The 25,588-nt window shown below is 37.5% G+C and overlaps 1 protein-coding gene across 1 annotated transcript in view; it reads right to left on the bottom strand.

Moving 5' to 3' along the window:
- Ppp2r3a (protein phosphatase 2 regulatory subunit B''alpha) overlaps positions 1 to 25,588 on the bottom strand; it is a 138,894-nt gene that overhangs the window by 26,421 nt on the left and 86,885 nt on the right. Inside the window, exons 7-10 of the mRNA XM_052187531.1 lie at positions 17,212 to 17,298; positions 11,634 to 11,790; positions 7,299 to 7,347; positions 6,222 to 6,311 (exon numbers count right to left, since the gene is read on the bottom strand). Coding sequence (XP_052043491.1) covers positions 6,222 to 6,311; positions 7,299 to 7,347; positions 11,634 to 11,790; positions 17,212 to 17,298 — 383 coding nt within the window. The remainder of the gene's footprint in view (positions 1 to 6,221; positions 6,312 to 7,298; positions 7,348 to 11,633; positions 11,791 to 17,211; positions 17,299 to 25,588) is intronic.

The raw sequence follows: 25,588 nt of genomic DNA, 5'->3' as shown, positions 1-25,588 counted from the left end.
CTTCTTTATTTTTTCAGTGATTCTCTCATCATCCAATAAGGTACTGTTTAATATTAAGAATTTTTTGGTAGTTTCTCTTGTTAATTTTCAGCTTTATTTAATTCTGGTTAGATAGACTATATCAAGTTATTTGAATTTTCCAATATCTATTGAGAATTGCCTTATATAGTAATAAATAATGTAGTATTGACAAAGTATCATAAGCAGTTGAGAAGAATATATATTCTGTAATTCTGGGATGAAATGTTTTATAGATATGTGTTAGGAACATTTAGTTTATGTTATTATTTAACTTTATCTAGTAGTATTTGTTTTCTCTCTGTATATTACCTATGTTTTGTTTTTATTTTATGTGTATGAGTGTTTGGCCTGAATGCATATATGTGCACCTATTTGTGTTTGGTGCCTTTGGAGGCTGGAAGGATGTCAGGCCCCCTGTAATTGTAATTAAGGATGGCTGTGAACCACTACATGGGTGCTGAGAACCAAACCTAGATCCTCTGCAAGAGAAGCATGTACTTTTAAGTGCTGAATCATCTCTTCTGACACTCATATTTAGTAATATTTATAAAACTGGGTACACCTGTGTTCAGTGCATATAATGTTTAGATTGTAATTTCTTCTTGATAAATTGTTCTCTTAGCTATTATCTACTAATCTTTATTTCCTCTGGCTAGTTAGTGTTGGAGGTCTATTCTGTCGAACATTAGAATAGGTATATCTGCTTGTTTCCCTGTTTCCTTTGCTTGGAATACATTTTTCCAACCATTAAGCCTAAGACAGTGAGGTGTGTTTCTTGGAGGCAATAAATAGATGGATCTTGTGTTAGATCCAATTTGTTACTCAGTGTGTTTTGATTGAGAAATTGAAGCTATTAATATTCATAGTTACTATGGAAAAGTGTGTATTAATTTCTGTCATTTGTTTTGTAGGTTTAGTCTTTTCCTAATCTTCATTGCATTATCTACTTTGTAGTGTTTTTTTGTTTTGTTTTGTTTTGTTTTTACCCCTGTAGCTTCTCTGATGTGTTTATTATTCTCTTAACTCTGTAGGGCTCTGTAGGGCTGGCTTAGTTCTTCCTTTAGACTACTTTTATCAATGGAAGGTCATTTGCCATCAATCATGACAGACAGTTTTGCTGAGAATAGTAGTCTGGGTTGGCAGCTGTGGTCTTTCAGAACTTGAAATACACCATTCAGAACTTCCTTTTTTATTGGGAAATCATTTGATATTCTGATGTGTCAGGAGCCCTCTAGGAGGGCTAGCAGGTGGCCTTCCTGGAGGTGGCCCACTGTTTTTGCATGGTCTATGATGGGTGAGCTTGATGGCAAGGTTCCAAAGAGACTTCATCTCAGGACTGCTTCTTGCAATTGACTGCCTTTCCTGTCATTATTTAATTAATAATCCCTGGGCATTAGCCCACCCTATTGATCAGATTTCTTGAAGATCAACATAAGGATGAACATTCATGAATTAATGCTGTTTAGATGAATTAATGATTCTATGGAACTCCTGGTTTGATTCAATAATTTTAGGAAGAAAATTTTAAGAGATGGTCTTTAGTTGTTTTGCTAGAAAGATGTAATAAAGTTAGAATCTAGAATGTGCTGCCTCTTTGTATAGTAAGTAAAGGCTGCCTAATAAGAAATACAATGAGCTTTCATAATTACACTAAAAAGAAAAATAGACTTGGGACAAATTTGTGTTTAAGGAAAAACAGTTAGGTACAAGGATATAGCCACAGGTGTGCACTATGATAAGGCAAAGCCATGTAAAAACTGTTGCTTTGAACTTATATTGAACATATTAAAATGAAATGCTTCTTTAAACTTAATATCAACATCCTTCTGTAACTCCCTTTCTATGTAATATTCTATCTCTGAGTAATTTTCTAAAGAACTTTTCGTCTAAGAAGGTATAAAAAGGTCAGAGAAAAGAAAGTTGTTGGCGAAATGGTTTGGCTTGGGGAGCTCTGTCCCATCCATCCATCCAAATGTGTATGTCTGGTTTGTCTGTACATATGTGTGTAGGAATATGTTGTGTACATATGTAAGCATGCATGAACACTTGTGGAGTGTATAAGATTTAACCACTTTGATGGTTGGGTCCAACAAAAATGTGAATGTGTTAATATGAGAATGTGAATGAAAATGTAAATGTATGTATGAATGTATATGTGTGTGCATATCTGCCTGTATGAAGCATCTTAATTCTTTCCCTTTCCTACCTCTATGGCTCAGAAAGAGTTAACCAGCCTATCCAGAGAGGCTTTTGGTTGCCTGGATAGAGAAGGGAGTGAAAGCAGTAAATTCTTTACCTAATTCCCCACTGCTTGGCAACAGGTGTGAATCACCCAAGCCAGTTTTTTTATTATTATTATTAGATATATTCTTTATTTACATTTCAAATGATTTCTCCTTTCCTGGTTCCCCCAGCCAGGTACCCCCTGCCCCAAGCCAGTAGTTTTTTTTTTTTAAATTATCGAGTAAGGAAGAAAGTTTTTAGGATTTTTTAAAAAAAGACTCTATTAGCAAGCATTCAGTATGGTTAGAGAGCTAGAAGGTCAGAGACCATCAGTCTTTAAAGCTACCTCTCCTCTATGTCCAATGCTGTGTCCACTTCAAACTATTCCAGGACAGGCTGGCTACTGGTACTGATGGGCCTGCCTTGATGTATGATGTGGTGTTTCTCCATTCTGATACAGTCTGTAGGAGACACCCTGAAGACGTCCTTAAGACTGGACTGCATGGCTCTGCTTTGTCCGCTGTTGTGGCGGTGGGAAGCAAGTCTGGTTATGGAGTTCACTCATGCATTGACAAGTGAGCTAGGGAGAGGTAGAAGCACTTGATCTGTGATATCTTATTCCGTTTGTTTTCCTCACTTAGATACAGTATTTTCATTTCTTGATAGAGGATCTCTATATAGTTCAGGCTATCCTGGAGCTTGCTATATAGGATAGGCTGGCCTCAAACTTAAAGAGATCTTCCTGCTTTTGCCTCCTAAGTGCTGAGATTAAAAGTGTGTGCTCCCCAGCCCCTTAAACTTGATTTCTAAGCTGCCACCATTTTATCCAGACCCTCCCTGTGCCTTTTACAAAATTAAATATATAATTTTATATAGTCTAGTTTGTCCTTGAACTTGGTATGTGGCCAAGGATGACCTTAAACGTGTGAAAATCCTATCTAACCTCCTGAATATATAATATATAATGTATAAGAATGTATTATGCCTGTTTTATGTAGTGCTAGGGATACACCCTAGAGCTTTGTGTGCTAGGCAAGAATTCTATAAACTGAACTACATTCTCCATCCCTAATTTCACTTTAAAAATATTTATAAGGATGTCTTTTTATCTGTACTATACTCCTTCTTTCAAATGTTCCATGTTCCATGTTCAGATGCGTTTGAATAAAGCGTTGCATAGATGTCTGTTAGACCTAGGAGGCTATAGTTCTGGCTAGAGCTTACGGCATCATCTACAGCCTCTGTTTCCTTCGTGCTTGGTGGATTCATTAATGATGGTAGGATATTGAAGTCTCTAACAGTAATTGTAAATTTGTATTTATTTTTGCAATTCTTTAGTTTTTCTTTCATATGCATTTTGGTACTCTTATATATATCTTTTTGTTCTATTTTGAGATAGGGTGTCTCTGTGTAGTCTTAACTGTCCTGGAACTCTGGCTTCAAGTTCATAGAGATCCAATGGTTCTCCCTCCCATGTGCTAGGATTAAAGACATGCTTGGTTTACCTAATGCCATTAAAACCGAACCAAACCAAACCAAACAAAAACCCCCAACACCCTTTAAATTTAAAATGTATATCCCTTAAAAAATAATAGATATCCAAACTATTCAACTATAACTATTTAGGAGAACATTTAGTAGAAAATTTAGAGTATCATAATTAATATTTAATCTAATGTTGGGCACAGTAGTGTATGTGACACATCTTGTAGGGGAGTGAGGTAGGAGGTATCCTGGGTAACAGAAAGGTCGCTCTCTCTAAAAAAGAAGAGATTAGTTTCATTATATATATATTTTTTCTGTTTTTTTTGTTTGTTTTTTGAGACAGGGTTTCTCTGTATAGCCCTGGCTATCCTGGAACTCACTCTGTAGACCAGGCTGACCTCAAACTCAGAAATCTGCCTGCTTCTGCCTCCCAAAGTGCTGGGATTACAGGCTTGCGCCACCACTGCCCAGGTATATTTTTCAATAGTTTTCTTCCTGCATGTGAGAACTAAACTGGAGGGATGGTTCAGTCTATAAAATGCAAGCCCAAGAACTTAGCTTGGCTCTCTATAACCCATGAAAAAAGCCAGGCATGGTGGCATGTTCTGCAATCCTAGTGCTGGGGAGATGGAGACAGATAGTCTCTGGAGCTTTCAGGTCAGCCTGGCTAACTTAACAGACAAACCCAGGTTCAAGTGACAGCCTCTATCTAAAACACAAGTAGCTGGCTCCTGAGGCCTACCATTAGAGGATGACCTCTGGCCTCATGTTCACACACTTGCACCAAAACATATCTTTGTACCCAAATGTACACATTAGAAATACTTACTTTCTTTATTCATGTTCTCTAAGTTATCTAAGATAGATTACAGATCACTCCATTTAGAATGGCAGTTGTTTTAAAATGCAGCTATCCTAAAATGGCTTATTTTCTATTTCAATTATTTATGAACATAATACTAAACATTTCAATAACTTAAATTTTAATTAACTTTGTGTTTGGATTTTTTTAAAGATTTATTTATTTATTAGATGTAAGTACACTGTAGCTGTCTTCAGACACACCAGAAGAGGGCATCAGATCTCATCACAGATGGTAGTGAACCACCATGTAGCTGCTGGGATTTGAACTCAGGACCTCTGGAAAAGCAGTCAGTGCTCTTAACCACTGGGCCATCTCTCCAGCCCATGTTTTGATATTTTGCCTGCATTGTATATGTACCATATGTGTGCCTGGTTCCTCTAGAGCAGTAGTTCTAATTTGATCCTCTAGAGCAAATTTTCTAATGCTGTGACCTTTAATACAGTTTCTCATATTGTGGTGATCCCCCCAACCATAAAATTATTTTGTTGCTACTTCATAACTACAATTTTGCTACTGTTATAAATTATAATATAAATATCTCATACGCAGGTTATCTGATATGCGACCTCCAAAGGAGCTGTGACCCACAGGTTGAGAACCACTGCTCTAGAGGCTGGAAGTTACAGAGAGTTGTGAACTCCCTTGTAGGTGCTGGGAATCAAATCCCAATCTTCTAGAAGAAAAGCCAGCGCTCTTAACTACTGAGCCATCTCTCTAGCCTTTTCAATAATTTTTGAACCCAAATCTACATCAAGGAATGCCTGTGTATAGGACATTATTTTACAGGTAAGAGGTCCTTTTGAGAGGGACCCAGGTTTTTGGCCTAACTAGGAGACAGTAGTGGAAAAAAATATGTAAGTTCACATTACAAAATAAAGCGTATTGGAGAGTGCCAAGGAATGGGAGTGATAATTTCAACTGGGAGCACGAGGTTATGATCTTACATACTAGTCAGCCTGTTGCTGCAGCTGCTGCTTCTTTGGTATGTTTACATGTATGTGTGTAGGTGAAAGTGCACATTTGTATAAGCAGATAGAGGGCAGAGGTTGTTAGGTGTCTTTCCCAAGCACTCTCTATTTTATTTATTGAGGGAGAGTCTCTTGGTAAACATGTCTCACTGATTCACCGAGTCTAGCTAGCCAGAATGTTGCCCTAAGGATACTGTGTCTCCTGGACATTAGAATTACAGGCAGGGTCCTCAGATCTTGGCTTTTATGTAAGTGCTGGAAATCTGAACTCTGGTCTTCAAGCTTGCATGGAATGGCTTTATCCACTGAGTCATCTTTCTAGTCCCATAGTTTGCTTTTCCTTCTTTCTTCAATTTACTACAGAACTAGTGCAGATTATAAAAAATTAAAATTTGCAGAATCTGTTCCACATTCAATATAAATACCTGTTCTCTTTCTCACTCCTGGGCATGCCTCACTTTACCTTTATGTGTGCAACAGCCTTTCACTTTCTACCCCATGAGCATGGATTCTGTGCCTCTCCTTTCCTAGACTGAGCTCCTCCAGGACTAAGACAGTCTGACACGTCCTCCTGTGGCTAGACTGGATCAGTTTACAAGATACACCATGTTCTCTCCAAGCTTCGTGCATATGTTTACATCTTGACAACAACAATTTACCTGGTAGGGTTCCGTTTGTCTTCCTCAGAAATCAAAAACCAAACAAAATCTGCATAGCTCATTCTTCCCTCTTTTTGTACAGTTTTTCCTCTGAAGAAAACACATGGTTATAAAATTTCCTAAGCAATTAAGAAATAAAGTAACACCACCCTTTAGAAATTTACAAATTAAAAAAAAAAGAAAAAGAAAAAGAAAAAAAATGATAGATTCCTCATAAGGCTAGACAGTTCAGAAAGCGCAGTCCCTCCAAGGCCTATCTCATTTTAAAGGTTTTGACCTTAAAGCCTAACAACACTGGCAGTGCTCTACCACCGAGTTACATCCTTATCCTTCTTTTACTTTTATTATTTAACTAATTTTGTGAGACAGGGTCTCACTATGTAGCCTTTGGTAGCTAGAACTCAATAAATAGACCAAGCTGACTTTGAACTCACAGATCCAGCTACCTCTGTCTCCCAAGTGCTGGGAGTACAGGAGTATGCTACCATGCCCTGCTGATTTTTAGCTTTTTGAAACAAGGTCTTACTAAATTGCTTAGGCAGGCTTTGAATTGATGCAGAGTCCAAGAAAGCTTCAGTGTGTGAACCTTCTGCCTCATCCTTCTAAGTGTCTGGGGATTACAGGCCCATGCACTAGGTCTGGCCTTGGTTTCCCATTTGGTTATCAATGGAATAAGATATTGTTACTTATATTTAGACTCTGGACTAATTTTTTTGTTGTTCTTTTGTTTTTTGAGACAGGTTTTCTCTGTGTAGCTCTGGCTGTCCAGGTTGGCCTGAACTCAAAGACATCCATCCTCCTGCCTCTACCTCCTGAGTGCTGGGGTTAAAAGCGTGAGCCACCATCACTCAGCCACACTGGATCAATATTATGGAATTACTGTCTTTTATTAAGGCACAACTATATGGTTTTTAGATATAATAAAACTTAGTAACCCTGCCAAATTATGCAGAAAGCTTTGCTAAAATGAATTGTGACGGTATAGTTCATTTTGAAACTCAAGTTGTTTTATTTTATTTTTCTATTAAATTTTTTTGCTAGGCCACTAAATAAAATTCAAAATGTAAATTTTCATACCTTGTTACTGCTCCAGAAAATATTCTTTCAATAATTCTATTTGATGAAGCTAAATATAAATAAGAATTACAGTTAGTTAGAAATATTCCTAAAAATTTGTTTTCATTTGCTAAAGCTAAACCATAATAATCTTCCACAGCAAGAATATCAGTAGTTAAATTCTTTTCTCTTCCTTCCTTTTCTTTCTCCTTCCTTCCTTTCTTTTCTTTCTTCCTTTGAGACAAGGTTTTAGGTATCCCAGGGTGAATTCTATCTTGCTATATAACTGAGAATGGCCTTGACCTTCTGATCCTCCTGCTATGAGTGCTGGTATTATAGTGTGCACCACTGTACAGTTTATGTGGTGCTAGGAATCAAACCAAGGCCTGTGTGTGCTAGCCAAGTACATCCTCAACCCTTAAGTGTTTTTAAAATTCGTATATTAAAATGTATCCATTGAAAATGTCATACCTTTATACATTGTGTATGACTTATCCATCTGCTGTCACCACTCTATACCGCCAACTGTCCTTTATCCTGTCTCTCTCCCAGTCATGCCATCCCTTTCATCCCCCCCAGTTTTAGCACTTTTCATATGCACATGTGAGCGGGGCTTCCACTTAGGCATGGGTAAACTACCATTGGCAAGTACCTACAGGAAAGTGAGTCTTCCTCCCTCAGCAATGATCAACCACCACAATCTCCTGTCAAGGGTGGACCTTGGGGGCCCTACACCCATTTGTGCAGGAATTTTGTCTGCCCAGATCCTAAATTCTTTCTTACACATAATTTATATTTTTTAGAAGAATGAGGTACATTTAAACTATCAACCACTAATTTAAAAAAAAAATCAGGCAAATAATGATTGTACCTGACATCTGTTTAGGTTTTTTTTTTTTTTTTGGATTTTCAAGACAGGGTTTCTTTGTGTAGCCCTGTCTGTCCTGGAACTTACTCTGGAGACCAGGCTGGCCTTGAACTCAGAAATCCACCCTCCTCTACCTCTCAAGTGCTGGGTTCAAAGGCATGCGCCACCACTGCCTGGCCCTATTTAGTTATTTATATAGTTGAGTTCTAAGTTAATTCTGAACATCCTGACAACCAAGACAAAAATACACAATTTGTATTGATTTTGTTGTCCAATAAAACAAGACAAATTTTCTTCTAAAACAAGACAAATTTTATCCTAGTATTAAATTTAAGGGAAACTGATTGCTTCATTTTACATTGTTACAGGAACTGCACAAAGTAAAATGGAGAATGCTTCCAAGTAGCTTTAGAAAAGATACCAAGACAAACCATAAACACACTTTCCTTGTATTCCCACTCTGTAAGGGTCTAAGATACAACATTTAAAAGGAACTCTACCAATGCATGCTTTTTTGTTGTCATCGGTTCTACTGGGGACTGAACATGCTAGGCAGCCAACCTACTACTGAGCTACGTACCCAGTAGCAATTTATTATTATTATTATTATTATCATTATTATTATTATTTGGCAAGACAGGGTTTCTTTGTGGAGTCCTGGCTGTCCTGGAACTCACTCTGTAGACCAGGCTGGCCTTGAACTCAGAAATCCGCCTGCCTCTGCCTCCCGAGTGCTGGGATTACAGGCGTGCACCACCATGCCCGACTCCCAGTAACAATGATATCTTCATATGGTATGTTGGTTTTTGATGACAGATCCTACAAAATATATAGCAGTATACTGTTATAAATTCTAAATAGTCAAAAGGAGAGAGAGGAGGGGGAGAAATGAGAGAAGAGGACAAGGGAGAAAAGGGATCTCTATAGAGCTGTAATTTAACAAGTACCCCAGGCAATGGAATGCACAGAAAAATTTCAGAACTACCAAGGAATTCAGTAGAGGGCTGTAGCTGCCAGCATCTATGCTGCTTAGAGATAGGTATAGTCAATATAAAGACAAGTCAATTTGGCTAGGAAAATTAGAACCGCAGGTATCAAGATAGCCATGCCTGGCCTGTATAGTCTCTGTATTTTGATTTTTGACTTACTGAATAAATATTTTGTACTAGAGAGAAATAGTATATAGAAAACAGCAAAGATATTAAATTCTAATGCTAACATCTTTTAAGCCAATTTAATTTTATTTTTTGTGTATGAGTGTTTTGCCTGCATGTATGTACGTACATGCATCACATGAGTGATCCACATCCCATGGAGGCCAAAAGAGGGCATCAGGTCCCTTGCCGCCGGAGTTATAGACATCTGTGAACTGCTCTATAGGTAGTGTGGGAAAAGAGTCAGGTCCTCTGCAAGGGCAGTAAGTCCTCATAACTGCTGAACCAGCACTCCTGTCCCTTGATGTCTTTTTAAAAAGGTTGTTTTACCTTTGGAAGGTTTAAACTAAAGAGTGTGGTCTGAAGCTGAATTAAATTAGTGGACAAAAATGTAGATTTTGATTGTCCCCTTCATCATGTCATTAACATTGATCCAGTTAGTAAATACAATATTTAGAAATTTGATGGCAATAAGAATAAGAAAGGGAGCTTTAGAGCCATAGATTGTGCACGATCTCTAGAAGCTGATTCACAAAAATGGTTAACAGGGAATTGCATAGCTAACAAGGCTGATCAGAGACCCTAAAGAATGTGGTAATCTGTATTATTGATGACAGAAAAATCATGACTGCTTGAAGGATGAAGGCATTACCATGTTTATCAAATAAGTACATCTGAGTATTTGCTCATGATTCCTGTTTGGCACTGAATTTAGGCGAGAACTCTGTTGATTTCCCTACTCTCCCTTCACAGATAGGGTCTATATTGCCCAGGCTGCGTTCCAAATACTGGTTTTCAGAAATCCTCCTGCCTCAGTTTTTTCAGGATCTGAGACTATTGGCCTGGGATACTGTGGTAGGCTCAAAGTCAAATCACATCAGACCAGACTAGACCAGACTAAACCAAACCAAATCTCGGTTTCTTAAATGTGCAAAGCTCTATGAAACTTGATGATCAGATAAAACTAGCTATATAGGGTGGAGTGCAGCTTAATGGTAAAGCTTTTGTTCAGCATATATGAGGCCCTGGGCTTAATCCCCAGTACTGCAAAAATCAGTCATTCATGAAGTGGGGCTTATTCTGAATGACAGAAATAAAATTTAGAGTTGTTCTCTACTATCTCTAAAATAACAAAGCCTGATTCAAATATTGCTCAGAAGACATTTAAGGATAGAATAAGGATAATCTTATGAGAGAAGAATGAATCAATATAACTTGGTGCTTAGATATGAATATTATCTTATGGGTGTTGAGAGATGGCTTAGAGATTAAGGGCACTGACTGTTCTTCTAGAGGTCCTGAGTTGCATTCCCAGCAACCACATGGTGGTTCACAACCATCTGTAATGGGGGTCTGATGTCCTCTTCTCGTGGGTCTGAAGACAGCTAAAGTGTACTTATATATATTATATGATAATATATGAATATTACATGATAATAAATAACAAATAATTTTAAAATAGATTGAGCTTTAAAAACAAGAATATTAAATATTAGGGGCCAACAAGATGGCTCAGTGGGTAACTCTTTTTTAACAAAAGAAAGAAAATGAAATTTCTCTGTAGAGAAAATATCTTTCTGGAGTTAAAAAAAAAAGTAAGCTTAAAAAAGAAAAAAGGATTTACTTTGTGTGTCTGAACAAGCATGTGAGTGCATATGCCCAGAGACCGGAGAGGTTATAAGATCCGTGGAACCAGGGTTAGAGGAGGTTGGGCGCTATGTGATGAGGGTGCTGGGACCCAAACTCTAGAAGAGCAAGTGCTCTTAACCACTGAGACATCTCTCTAGCTCCCTACCTCCAAGCAAATTTTTACAGAGTCCTCAAAATCTGAGGCAGGACAGCTTCAGAATTATGTACTGAATTCCAGGCCAGCCAAGGGAACATAGTGAGACCCACAGAAGGGAGTATGGGGGAATTCATTTTTAGCATTGATAGAAATATTGTTAAGTCAGAAAGTTTTCAAATAGGCTTGCATCTAATTATCAGCTTAATGATACATACTACTCCAGAGACTTCCTACTTTTAAAACTTGGTTACTTACTTACCTCCAAACTCCTTCTCTGGTCTCTAAGTTTAAAAAAATTATCTTTGGCTAGGCATGGTGGCACAAACCTTTAACCCTAACACTGGAGAGGCACAGGCAGGAGGTTCTCTATGATTTTGAGGCCAGCCTGGTCTGCAGAATAAACAACAAAAAAGTACATTCTCATTTAAAAATTATTGGCCCTATAAAGAGACTTAAAGCATTTAAGAAAGGGAATTTCTCATAACAAGGGTAGACAATTTATAAAACTTTAAAAATAGGTTTACTTTAGCATCTATAGAATCACTTACCCTGGTCATTATATCTAGATAGATCAGCTTGGCTGATGTACAGGTCATGATCACCATCTAGTTCCCAGAATTTACAATAAATGACATAGAAATGTTCATAAGAGAAGTAATCTGTGATTTGATTTATATCTTCCTCTTCCTCCAAAAGGGCCAGAGTCTGAAATGGTATGAATAAAAGAATTAATTTTTAAATGATGTTCAACTAGCTTTGGTTATTATAGTCTTGAAAATTTCTGTTCATTAACTTAAAACTTTAATTTTGATACCAAGCCAGAAACTCTGTGCGTGCGTGCGTGTGTGCGTGCGTGCGTGCGTGCGTGTGTGTGTGTGTGTGTGTGTAGTCTGAGATAGGGTTTCTCCAGCTGTTCTGGAACTTGTTTTGTAGACCAGGCTCACCTCAAATTCAGAGATCTACCTGCTTATGCCTCCTGAGTGCTAGGATTAAAGGTGTGCGCCACCACTGCCTGGCCAAAAGAGTAACTTTTTAATAACCAGCTCTCTATTATTCATGTTCATAAACTAAGATTTCTTAATTTTTCAAAATTATATGAGCAATATTTTGAAGAATGGAAATATGCATATAATGCTTGGCTGTATATTGGAATCAAGTTTATCATAAGTATTACTTATGTATACAATAGTGGTTATATATGGTGGCTTGAAACAGAAGGCAGTAGATGGAGCTAAGGGCTCTGAGCTAGTCTCTGTCTCATTTTGTATCTTTAGTGGAGATTCCAGGAATAATGGCTTTTGCATCCATAACTCTACCAAAATTATCATTTAAGAGGGTAAAAAAATGAAAACATTTTCATAAATGAAAGAAACTTTAAGAAAATTTAATAGAAAAATGTCAGGAATAAATATAAATGGGCTAAACCTCCTTATTAAAATATTTTTGATCAAATATTAAAAAAATACCCCAAAACACACACACACACACACACACACACACACACACACACACACACACACACACACAGAGTCTGTAAGAGCTATGTCTAATGGGACTGGTGAGATGGCCCAACAGTAAAGGTGCCTGGTACTAAGCATAATGAATTGAGTTCAATACCAAGGCCCATACTGTGCAAGGAAAGAACAGATTGCTGACTTCTGACCTTTACCTGCTCACACATACCACACACAAATGTAATAAAAATGTAAAAAGAATGATGTCCAAAATAAAAGGGGCCCATAAAAGACAAGTGTAAATAAAAAGAAAAATAGCTAACAATCTTAATTGGAAATAAACTGGAATACAAGGCAGAAAACACAAAGTGTATTATCTTGTAATATAAATGCATTGCTCTGACTGTGGTGGTCTGAATAGTGCCATGGGAAGTGGTACCATTAGGATATGAGGCCTTCTTGGAATAGGTATAGCCTTGTTGGAGGAAGTGTGTTATTGTGTTGGTGGGCCTTGAAGGCTCTGAGTGTTCAAACTCTGCCCAGGATAGAAAAGACCCTCCTCTTGGCTGCCTGTGGAAAACAGTCTTCTCCTCCTTCTGCTGCCATTAAATCAAGATGTAGAACTTTCAGCTCCTTTTCCAGCACCATGACTGCCTGGGTGCTGCCTTGCTTCCACCATGATGATAATGGACTGAACCTCTGAAACTGAAAGCCAGCCCAATTAATATTGTCCTTGTAAGAGTTGCCTTGGTCATGGTGTCTCTTCACAGAGTTGCAACCCAAACTAAGACACTGATAAATTATTTTTTAAAATGTTTACAATAGGAAGTGATTTTGTAAATTGAAAAAAATTATTAAATTATATAAACTGTTTAATGGAAGATTATGAAGTAAACAAAATTAAGTTATTGTCTTCATCACACCAAGGAAAAACATGGTGTAAGTGTCTATTAACTCCTGCTGTTGGTTGCCATCCTGCCCTGCTGGGTCCCCTAACAGCAAGAGAATGAAGAAAGGACAGGTAGACAAACAGGCACACACACAGGACAGGTAGACAAACAGGCACACACATAGGACAGGTAGACAAGCAGGCACATACACAGGACAGGTAGACAAGCAGGCACCCACACAGGACAGATAGACAACAGGCGCACACACACAGGACAGGTAGACAAACAGGCACACACACAGGACAGATAGACAACAGGCACACACACACAGGACAGACAAACAGGTATACACAGGACAGACAAACAGGCACACACACAGGACAGATAGACAACAGGCACACACACAGGACAGATAGACAACAGGCGCACACACATAGGACAGGTAGACAAACAGGCACACACACAGGACAGATAGACAAACAGGCACACACACAGCACAGGTAGACAAACAGGCACACACACAGGACAGATAGACAACAGGCGCACACACACAGGACAGGTAGACAAGCAGGCACACACACAGGACAGATAGACAACAGGCGCACACACACAGGACAGACAAACAGGTATACACAGGACAGACAGACAAATAGGCACACAAACAGGCACACACAGGACAGACAGACAAATCAGCACACACACAGGACAGACAAATCAGCACACACACAGGACAGATAGACAAACACACACACACACAGGACAGACAGACAAATCAGCACACACACAGGACAGATAGACAAACAGGCACACATACAGGACAGACAGACAAACAGGCACACACAGGACAGACAGATAAACAGGCACACACACAGGACAGACAGATAAACAGGCACACACACAGGACAGACAGACAAACAGGCACACACAGGACAGACAACAGGTGCACACACAGGAAAACTGGGAGTGGTGGGGTTCTCTAGAACTGCTCTCGACCCTCAGTTTGTTTATCAGGTAGAGCACAGGGTGGAGGTAGGGGTTTAAGCTAGTCTCAGCAGGAAGTCTTTGTAGGTGAGCCATACCAGGCTGTAAATATCCAGAAGGAGAATGTCACAGTTGCCAGTTCTTGTACACAGATTAATCATCCATAAACACACATACTTAGACTCAAGAAAAGCTTTGCCATTTCTCTTGACCCTAGCCCATTATGGGTAAAGAGCCTGCCAATTTCCATGAGTCTTCCACAGTCTCTGCCCATGTCATAATACCCATCCACTCAGGACGGACTTACTTGCGGGCTTCTACTGCTCCCAAGTTAGTGAATATGTAAGGGAAAGGATGAATTGGATTTTTAAGGATTATTTTAACAGCATCTATTAAAGTATCATTTGATCCAGGATTTTTTTCTTTTCCTTTAGTAGTCTATTCTAGAGAAATTGTTATTCATATACCAGAAGAGTAAGGTTCAAGTATGGTCACTACATCACTGTAATAGAAAAAAATATAAAAATGCCCTAAGCCTCAATAGAGGAATATATAATGAATTACAATACAGCCATGCAATCAATCCATGCAGAATAGATGGAGAGAAATAGAAGGAATCCTGAGACATTTTGAAGAGAAAAGAAACCTACCACTTTATAAAGTAGTACATATCTCCTATATACTTTAATAAAAGGCCCCATAAGGCCAGTGGGATGGCTTAGAGGGTAAAGACACCTCTGCCAAGCCTGATTCCCTGAATTTGATCCCTCAGAACCAACTATGGCAACCTGTTTTTCTGACAATAGTACTTGTATGCTATCCCCACTCCAAATGAATGAATGAATGAATGAATGAATGAATGAAAATATCCTTCTATATAGCATTCTCACAAAAAAACTATACTATGTATATAAAATAAGACTTGAGGGGTTGGAGAGATGGTTCAGTGGTTAAGTGCACTGGCTACCTTTTCAGAGGACCCAGGTTGAATTCCCAACACTCACATGGTGGCTCACAACCCTCTGTAATTTTAATCCCAGGGCACCTGACACCCTCTTCTGGCTTCTGAGTGCGCCAAGCACACCTGTAGTTCACATATATACTTGCAGACGAAATTCTTACATACATACATATATAAAATAATAAAAATGCAGATGTATACGTTCTCTCTATGGAAAAGTGCATGAAATGCTTGACCACACTGGCCTCAAATTCACAGAGAATTAATTGCCTTCCTCTGCCTCCTGATTGCTGAGGTTAAAGGTGTGTATTACCACCACTGGCACAAACAGTGATTTTTGATTATTTTTTTTTTTTACTCTCTATATATTCATAGAACTAGAATATTTTGAACATTTGTTCATGGACTCAGAAGAAGACTAAACAGATGGGTAAGAAAAAAAAGAAAAGAAAAGAAGAGGAAGGGAAAATAAGCTGCCCCGTAGAAAAACATTTGACTTCTGCTCAGTTCTGCAGCCTGCTGTGTGTTCTGTGCAAGTTACTCAACAATATCTGATTCTCAAAAGATTTTATTAAAATAATAAAGATTAGGGGCTACAGTGAAGGCTCAGGGGTTAAGAGCATTTGCTGCTCTTGTAAGATCTGGGTTCAGCTCTTAGCACCCACATAATGGCTCAATATTATTCACAACCTAGTTCCATTTGCTCCAACACCCTCTTTCTGACCTCCTTGGGAACAGTCACAAATATAGTACCTATATATATGTGCTTTAAAAATGTGAGAAATTACAACTTTTGTGTTATTAAGGAAATTACTGTCTTCTTAACCTATTTTACCACAATGATTGTGATGATGACTGTTCATTTAGTAATTGAACATCTAATGCTGCAATCCCATAATACAGTTCCTTTTATTATGATGATCCTCAAATATTACTTTCATTGCTACTTCATAACTGAATTTTGTTAGTTATGAATTGTAATGTAAACATCTGATATGCTGGATATCTGATCCCCAAGGGGCTGTGGCTCACAGGTTGAGAATCACTGCTATAGAAAACAAAATATCTGTTTATCCATTATGGACTGCTAATTTTCCAGGTCTTCAATACCTTGTCTATCTAACATGCAGATAAAGATAGGGAGGATACAGAGTAATAAGCTACTGTTAGTAAAGCTTCATTTAGTACGAGTCATTTAAAATACTTTTTTTTTTCCTTTAAAGTGTGAATCATTCTATTTTCTTTATATATTACCTCGGTAAAAGGCTCCCACTAGTGGTCAATAGTTTTTTAGTTTGATAAAATAAATTATTTTTGTTTTATTATTAAAAATAAAATTATTATTTCTAGCAAGGTAGAGTTATTACTGAATCAAGTCTATATACTTGCATTTTTTTGGCAAGCCCACTTTTCCAACCTACTTACTATCACAGGAGCCACTGGCCACTTCCACTAGTTGGAAATTCTTGAACATGAGGGACAGTGGCTTGTGCTGTTGCTGCTTCCTGGAAACCCCTTCCGATTGAGACTTTTATCTTACTAAACTCCTGATAGTCTCCAAGATGGAATCATACGCTGACCCTTCCGACCTTCTTCTGCATCTTTTATGTACATCCATCAGCTCAGGTGTAAATGTGCATTTCTGCTTTTGTTTCACAGTGCATACCTTCAGACAGATATCCCGTATTATTTTCATAGCCTTTCCCCCACATGGGTAATTGATAGATGCTTACAGCTTGGAAGAATTGATACTTATAACTTTGCAATAGAGTAAGAAAAAAATTTAAATTAAGTAAAATTATTAAATTAGTCCTTATATATCTTTATATGAGAGGCATACTTGCAAAAAGTTGCTTTTCCTTATCTCTGTTGAAGTAATTTTTCCACTCCAAGATCTGTTGACTGTGTAGAATATTCTCTGAACAACCTAGTTTCAAAAGGAAAACAAAACCAATTAAAGACAAGTTCAGATCTAATACCCTACTGAAGGCCAGGTTATGAATATCTGTAGAACTAATTTAAGCAACAACTTTTGATGTCAATTGCAATTTTGAAAAAAAAATAAAACTATGTGTCTTTTTTTTTTAAAGATTTATTTATTTATTATATGTAAGTACACTGTAGTTGTCTTCAGACACTTCAGAAGAGGAGGTCAGATCTTGTTACGGATGGTTGTGAGCCACCATGTGGTTGCTGGGATTTGAACTCAGGACCTTCGGAAGAGCAATCAGTGCTCTTAACCGCCGAGCCATCTCCCCAGCCCCAAAACTATGTGTCTTAACACTACATATATACTATAAATTTGCCTCTGTAAGAGGAAAATAATTCCCATTCATGTTTTAATTTTCTAACCACTTGTATCTCACTCCCATTTTGTCTCAATTACACAGCGACACCTTATTTAAGTAGTGCTCACTGGGCTGTGTATGTTTGGTTAGGTAGCGAGGTAGGGGGATTCTACTTGTGTTGGCTTAATAATTGGTAACTCAGAAGATGGCTATTAAACTGGTCTGACTAAAAAGAGCATTCACTATTTTGCTTATTAAAGTTTTATTTGGGACCTAGCTTAGCCTTTTCTCTGCAATCCTCTCAGCCTTTCTTCCAACCCCATTTCTCTTCCTTTCTGTCAACTGATGATCCAGGAACATTTTCTACCAGGGACCCTACAGTCATCACACTTGCCCAGGATCCAGAGAAGGCAACAGTAACCAAAGAACACGACACTCACCCAACAAAGATAAGACCAAATATTGATATCAAGAAACTCTTCAAACATCATTCTCCAGAGGACTAGATCCCAGCACAAGAAGCAAACAGGTATAGCATTTTAATATCTAACAAAATAGACTTCAAACTAAAACTAATCAGAAAAGATAGGAAAGGAAACTACACACTCACTCATTAAAGGAAAAAAATCATCAAGAAGATACTGAAATTCTACATTTATGTGCCAACCACAGGATCCAACTTCATAAAAGAAACACTATTACTGCTAAAAATCACATATTGACCTTTTATAGAGTGATAGTGGGTGACTTCAATACTCAACTATTGCCAACAGAAAGGTCATCCAGACACAAACTAAAGAGAAATATTGGAGCTAAATAATTTCATAAGTCAAAGGGATACAGTAGATAGCTATTGAATATTTCACTCAAACACAAAAGAATATACTTTCTTCTCATTAGCTTATGGACCTTTCTCCAAAATTGATTACATTCTTGGATACAAAGCAAGTTTCAACAGATATAAGAAAACTGAAGTAACATCCAGCCTTCTACTTGACCACCATGGATTAAAGCTGGATATCAACAAAGAAATGTACTAAGTGCTTACATTAAAAACAAACAAACAAACAAACACCCCCAAACAAACCTGGAGATATCTTATCTTAGTAATTCAGTGATACACCTGAAAGCTCTGGAGCAACAAAAATAATACTCCAAAAGAGTAGATGATAAGAAATAACCAAACTCAGGAATGAAACCAATGTAATAAAACACAAAAATACAAAGAATTAATGAAACAAAGTGTTGGTTCTTTGAGAAAAATCAACAAAATGGAAAAAGCCTTAGCCAAAATAACTAAAAGACTGAGGGAGAATATTCAAATAAAATTGAGAGTGAAAAGGTGGACATTGTAGACAGACACTGAAGAAGTTCAGAGACCCATAAGGATAAACTTTACAGATCTATACTGCACCAAACTGAGAAACTTAAAAGAATCAATACCGAGTAAGTAATTTAAAGAGACCCATAACTCCATGTCCTCTAGAGAAATTAAAGACTTTTAGTGGGGGTGGGAGAGGTAGGAGTGGGGAAGTGAAGTCCAGGGCCAGATTGATTCAGCAAGACCTTCAAAGGAGAATTAACAGCAATATTCCTTAAATTATTCTGCAAAATAGACATTGGGGGAACATTTTAAAAATTTTTTATAAGGCCACCATTACCCTGGTACCTAAATCATACAAAGAGCCAAAAAAGTTATATAGATCAATATCCCTTATGAATGTTGATGCAAAGATTCTAAATAAAATACTTGCAATTTAAATCCAAGAACACACCAAAAATAGTTTCCACCGTGATCAAGTTGGCTTCATTCCAGAGATACAGGGATGATTCAACATATGTAAATCAGTAAACATAATCCACCAGATAAATAGATGAAAGATAAAAACACATGATCATCTCATTAGACGCAGAAAAGAAATTCCGCGTCCCTTCATGATAAAAGTCCTGGAGAGACTAGGAATACAAGGGACATATGTAATAAAGGCAACACTACAGCTAGTATCTACTTAAACAGAAACTCAAATAATTTCTACTAAAACCAAGAACAAGACAAGGATATTCATTCTCTTCATACTTATTCAATATAGTACTTAGCTAGAAGAGTAAGACAGCCAAATAAAGGGAATGAAAATAGGAAAGGAAGAAATCAAAATATCTTTATTTGCAGATATACATAAAAGATCCTCAAAACTCTACCAGGAAACTTCTACAGTTCATAAACAATCCCAGCAAAGTATCAGGATACAAAACTGACACACACACACACACACACACACACACACACACACAAAACCCAGTAACCTTTCTATATACAAGTGACCATCTGAGAGAATCAACTATCTTTTACAATAGCCTAAAAATTTTTTTTTGAGATAACTCTAAGCAAGTTAGACTTGAATAATAAAAACTTTAAGCCATTGACAGAATAAATTGAAGAGACCAGAAGATGGAAAAATCTCCCCGGCTCATGGATTGGTAGGATTATTACTGAAAAATGGTCATCTTATTAAAAGCATTCTACAGATTCAATCCACATCAAAATTCCAGTAAAATTCTTCACAGAAAGTTATTTAAACTTCATGTGGAAAGATTAAAAATACAGGACAGCTAAAACAATTCTGAATAATAAAAAATGTTCTGGAAGTATACAACATCTCAGATTCCAATTCATTCTACAGAGTGATAGTAATAAACACAGCATGGTATATAAAACAGATATGTTGATCAATGGAATTGAAGATGTAGATACACTTTTGTACATCTGATTTTGACAAAAAGGCAAAAAATACACACTGGAAAAAATGACATCTTCAACAATTAGTGTTGGGTAACCTGGATGGTTGCATGTAGAAGAATAACTCAGATCCATATGTACAAAACTCTATGTAAAGATCAAGGACCTCATCATAAGATCAGATATCCTGAATCTGATAAAATGAAACTGGGGCATATACTTGAATCAATTGTCATAGGAAAGGACTTTCTTAACAAGACACTGAGCACAGACACTGAGATCAGAATAGCACAGGCACTGAGATCAGAAATAATAAAAGGGACCACATGAAGCTGAAAAGCTTGTGTATGGCAAAGGGCATTGTCATTTGGGGAAAGCAGCATCCTGGGAAAAGATCTTTACCAATTATACATCTGATAGAGGATTAATATATAAAATAAAGAACCGAAATTACAGAACAACAAGAAAACAACCCAAATAAAAATGTGATACAGAAATAAGCAGAAAATTCTCAAGAGGAAACACAAATTGCTGAGAAATATTTAAAGATATGATCAACACTGACAGTCATCAGAGTAATGCAAATTAAACCTGCTTTGAGATTTCATCTTACCATAGTCAGAATGGCCAAGATAGTGAAATACATGATGATACACGCTGGCAGGGATGTAGGGAAAGAGCACACCCCTCCACTGCTGGTGGGTGTGCAAGCTAGTCAAGCCACCATGGGGATCAGTGTGGTGGTTCCTCAGGGGTCATTCCACCTCAATCTCCAGCTCTGCTAGCTTGGGTATCCACCCAAAGGACTCTACATCCCACTACAGAGAGGTCGCTCGTCCATGTTCACTGTTGTTCTAGTCATAATAGCCAGGAACTGAAGATAGCCAACATGCTCACAAACTGATGAATGAGTAATGGAAATGTGGCACATTTACACAATAGGATACTATTTAGCTGTTAAAAATTAAGTTATGAAATTATCAGATAAATGGATGGAGCTAGGGAACAACAACAACAACAACAACAACAACAACAAGAAGGATCCCTGAGTGAGGTAACTCAGATCCAAAGAGACGAATATTGTATGTTCTCTCTTATATGTGGATGTTAGCTTTTTTTTGTTTGTTTGTTTGTTTTTTTTGATATTTTTCGAGACAGGGTTTCTCTGTGTAGCCCTGGTTGTCCTGGAACTCACTTTGTAGACCAGGCTGGCCTCAAACTCAGAAATCCACCTGCCTCTGCCTCCCAGAGTGCTGGGATTAAAGGCGTGTGCCACCACCGCCTGGTGGATGTTAGCTTTTAAGTCGTCACTATGTGTGCTGCAATCTGAAAAACTACAGAGGCTAGTTAGGTATTGAGTAAAGGATCAGCAGGGAGGAAAGGTTCTCCAAAGGAAGGAAAAATAAGATATATTGGTTTGGAGAGAAAGGAGAAACTAGAAATAGGAGAATTAAATAGGAAGAGGGATGGTAAAGGAAGGATGTTAGGGAGGCATTTAAAAGACATTTAAAAACTACATGGAAACCTACTACTGTAGAAATATTATAAAATATATATACATATATGACAAATGCCTCCAGTAGACATGTTACCAAGTTAAATAAACTGCCAGTGCCAGAACTGAGTTACATTTTGTTGAGTTTTTGGCCTTGTGCAAAGCTCCAAGTATCACAGGATATTCAAGGCTATTGGCCATTCAGCACAGCCTAATAGCCCCTATTGCTGAAGACAATACTTATATATGTCATCAAACACAGAAAAGTAAAGCTGGTGTTAACTAGAAGCTTCATTCCTACTGACTAGGATTCATGGTATTAGAATGTAATATGCATGCTCCCAGAGGAGGAGGATAACCATCAGTATTTTCTAGCTACAAAACCTGGTCACCTGTAACAGTAGCTTACCTGCAAGATATACTAGCATAACAATGGCACAAATGTGATATGATTAACAAACTACTTTAAAAAAAAAAAGACTGGTCAAAAGGCCTATTCCACAGGATGAAACTCATACCTTACACTGCACAAGTGTGAAAGTCAGAGGGATTTGGTTATCTCCACCTAGTTAGTTCAGAACAGAACTAAGGTCATCAGGCTTGGTGGTAGGTGCCTTTAATAGCTGAACTATCTTGCTGGCCCTCAAAGTCAATATCAATATACACATAAAATTTTTATTTATTGCCCAGTATCACTAGAGTTTGTATATGTACACACACACACACACACACACACACACACACACACACACACACACGGTTTTGGTTTTTTCGAGACAGGGTTTCTCTGTATTGCCCTGGCTGTCCTGCGATTCAACCTGTAGACCAGGCTGTCCTCAAACTCAGAAATCTGCCTGCCTCTGCCTCCCAAGTGCTGGAATTAAAAGCGTGTGCCACCACTGCCCAGCTATAAATTTATTTCTTGATTTAGATTATAAATTTAATTTAAAGTATAAAACTTTGATCTGCATTAGTGTTCTCTCCTTTCTACTTTTAAAAAAAAATTAAGTATGTTTATGTGTAGATGTGAATATATACACCTATATGTAAGTGGGTGCCCATGGAGTTCAGAAGAGGGCATTAGATTCCTCTGGAGCTGGAGTTACAGGTAGTTGTGCCCATGTGAGTCTTGCGTCCAAACTCTGGTCCTTTGGAAGAGCAATACATTCTCTTAACTATGGAGATATGTTTCCAACCACCTTTCTACCTTTTGGCAGAATTTTTTTGTTTTTGTTTTTGTTTTTTCGAGACAAGGTTTCTCTGTGTTAGCCCTGGCTGTCCTGGAACTCACTCTGTAGATGAGGCTGGCCTCGAACTCAGAAATTCTCCTGCCTCTGCCTCCCAAGTGCTGGGATTACAGGCGTGCACCACCACAGCCCGGCCCTATTGGCAGAATTTTAAATTTTTAGGAATTTAAAAGTTTTATGTGATAGAGAGATGGCTCAGTGATTAAGAACACTTACTGTGCTTAGAGGAACTAAGTTTGGTTTCCAGCACCCACAAGATGGCTCACAACCTGATCCAGGGGATCTGATGCCCTCTTCTGACCTCTGTGACACCAGGCACACATGTGACATATATACATACATACATACATACAGTCAAAACAGTCACATATATAAAACTAAAAAAGAAACACATAAGTTGTTAGGTGTGTTCTGTTGTGAGTCTTTGCTAAGCTGCTTTGTTAGCACTGTAGAATAACACATTTGTGTCCTGCGATTCCCTGGCTGCCACACTCTGAGACCCAGCTTCAGATCAGTTCATTGTTTCTTCATTCCTGAAGTAGGACTGCCATCTAGTGGCCAAAGCATGTAGCAGCTTGTTCTCCATTTTGCTTGTTTTTACAACTTTGTCACAATTTTGAAATATAAAAAATAGCAAGAATCATTCTTTACTACTTGTGAGAATAAAACTGACATCTTTCACCAAGACCTTTAGTCAAGTTGACAGAGAAGTTGAATCATATGTATATGTGTATTTGTATATATGAAGACGGAAACTCATTCATGATATAGGCTGACGCATAGGAAATGCTTGACTGTAGTACATGTTATTTTTGAAAGTAGATGAAATACAGAGAGGGAGTAACAAAGAATTCTAACTACAGGTGACGAGTGCAGATAAACACAGTCACGAAATGGAAGCCTGGCTCTTCCACCTGGAAAAGCATAGTGGGTGGATCACCAATTCATTCTCTGACTGTTAGAGCTCTGAAACTTCTTTGTTGTCTTTCTAAATAATTTGGACAACTATACAATGTTTCTAAAAAATCGATTTCTTTGTCAAGAGAAAAGGGGAACAAGTTTAAAGCTCTCAGTGGTGAGAAGTTGCTACTGCACAGCTTAGTAATTTTAGCTTAAAGTGATAGATTCAGGCCAAGTGAGACATTGAGTAAACCACTGAGACACCATCTGTGTGAGCCTCAGAATAACTTCACTGCTGGTGCCAGTGCCACAAAGAACTCTTTGAAGGTTCATTGCTCACTTTAAAAACTTAAATGGGCCACCTCCTTTTTTCAAGTGCTGGCATATGTTGGCATACTTAAGCAGAGCATTTATTCACTAAGTCTCTTGGCCCACCATGTAAAACTAATTCAAAGGCTATAATTTGTTGGTATTTTTATTTTCATTCACTGACAAAACATCTTGCTTTTTCACTTAGTAACTTTTTTTTTTAGGAAATAAAGAATATAGGATAACTTTTAGAGTACTTTCTTACCTACCTGAGGTTCTTTCTAGTCTTAAAAACACTGACAAAACAGATACTAAAACAGAATGTATATTCTTATGTCATAGAGCATTTTGATTTATTAATTATGATCTTCACTGTTTTTGCTCTGAGTAGGATCTTTCTTTAGTTTGGTCACTTTCATGCCCAATAATGCAATTAGTTAATTTCATACTAGAGAGTATGTTAAAATTGTTCTAGAAAAACCTCACTTGTACAAACTTAATACTAAGTTTCAGCAACTCCATGCTATTATTTGGCTAGATTTCCTAATAGAAAGGGCTTTGAACAGGTAACCAATTAAAATGTTCATTGTTATACTTTTGATTTGACTTATTTTGTGGCTCTAGGACACTGTGCATGTCAGACAAATGCTCACCACTGAGCCACACACATTTCCAGCCCTTTATTGTTGTACTGATGGTATAAAATTACCATGGTATAGTTATTCTGCTGTCTCAGTATATACAGATTCATATCATGTACTTGCAAATGAGTCTTGATATTCTTTATGATCCTATTTTACTGTTAGAAATATTTTACATTTTAGTGCCTACTTCTGAGTAATAGATTCATTTTTCTAAATTGAAGACAAAGCATAATATTAACATAAAAGTATGCACTTCATACATATATGTAACAATATGCAAATACCATGAAAATGATGATAGCAGAGATAGTTAATTATATTCTGAATGAGTAGCATAGTTCTTTTTCTTTTTTAAATTTCTTTGTGTAGTCTTTTATTTGTCCAACGATTATTAAGCTGATGGAATTTCCTAAAACGTGGGGATAAAAATCATAAGCTTTATAGACACCGGTTGCTGGAAGACCACAGACGTCTATAGGCTCAGCCATATCAAAAAAGCAAACTAGGAAGAGTAAAGAACACTTAGCTCTTTACTTTTCTGTTCATTAACCTCTTTTCTGTGACCAAGTTCTAAATAAAACATCATTTCTGAGACTT

The sequence above is a fragment of the Apodemus sylvaticus genome, chromosome 7, assembly GCF_947179515.1.
Source record: "Apodemus sylvaticus chromosome 7, mApoSyl1.1, whole genome shotgun sequence".
In the NCBI taxonomy this organism is placed as follows: domain Eukaryota; kingdom Metazoa; phylum Chordata; class Mammalia; order Rodentia; family Muridae; genus Apodemus; species Apodemus sylvaticus.
The sequence above is the reverse complement of the archived record's forward strand: the minus strand, read 5'-3'. Positions and strand labels throughout refer to the sequence as shown.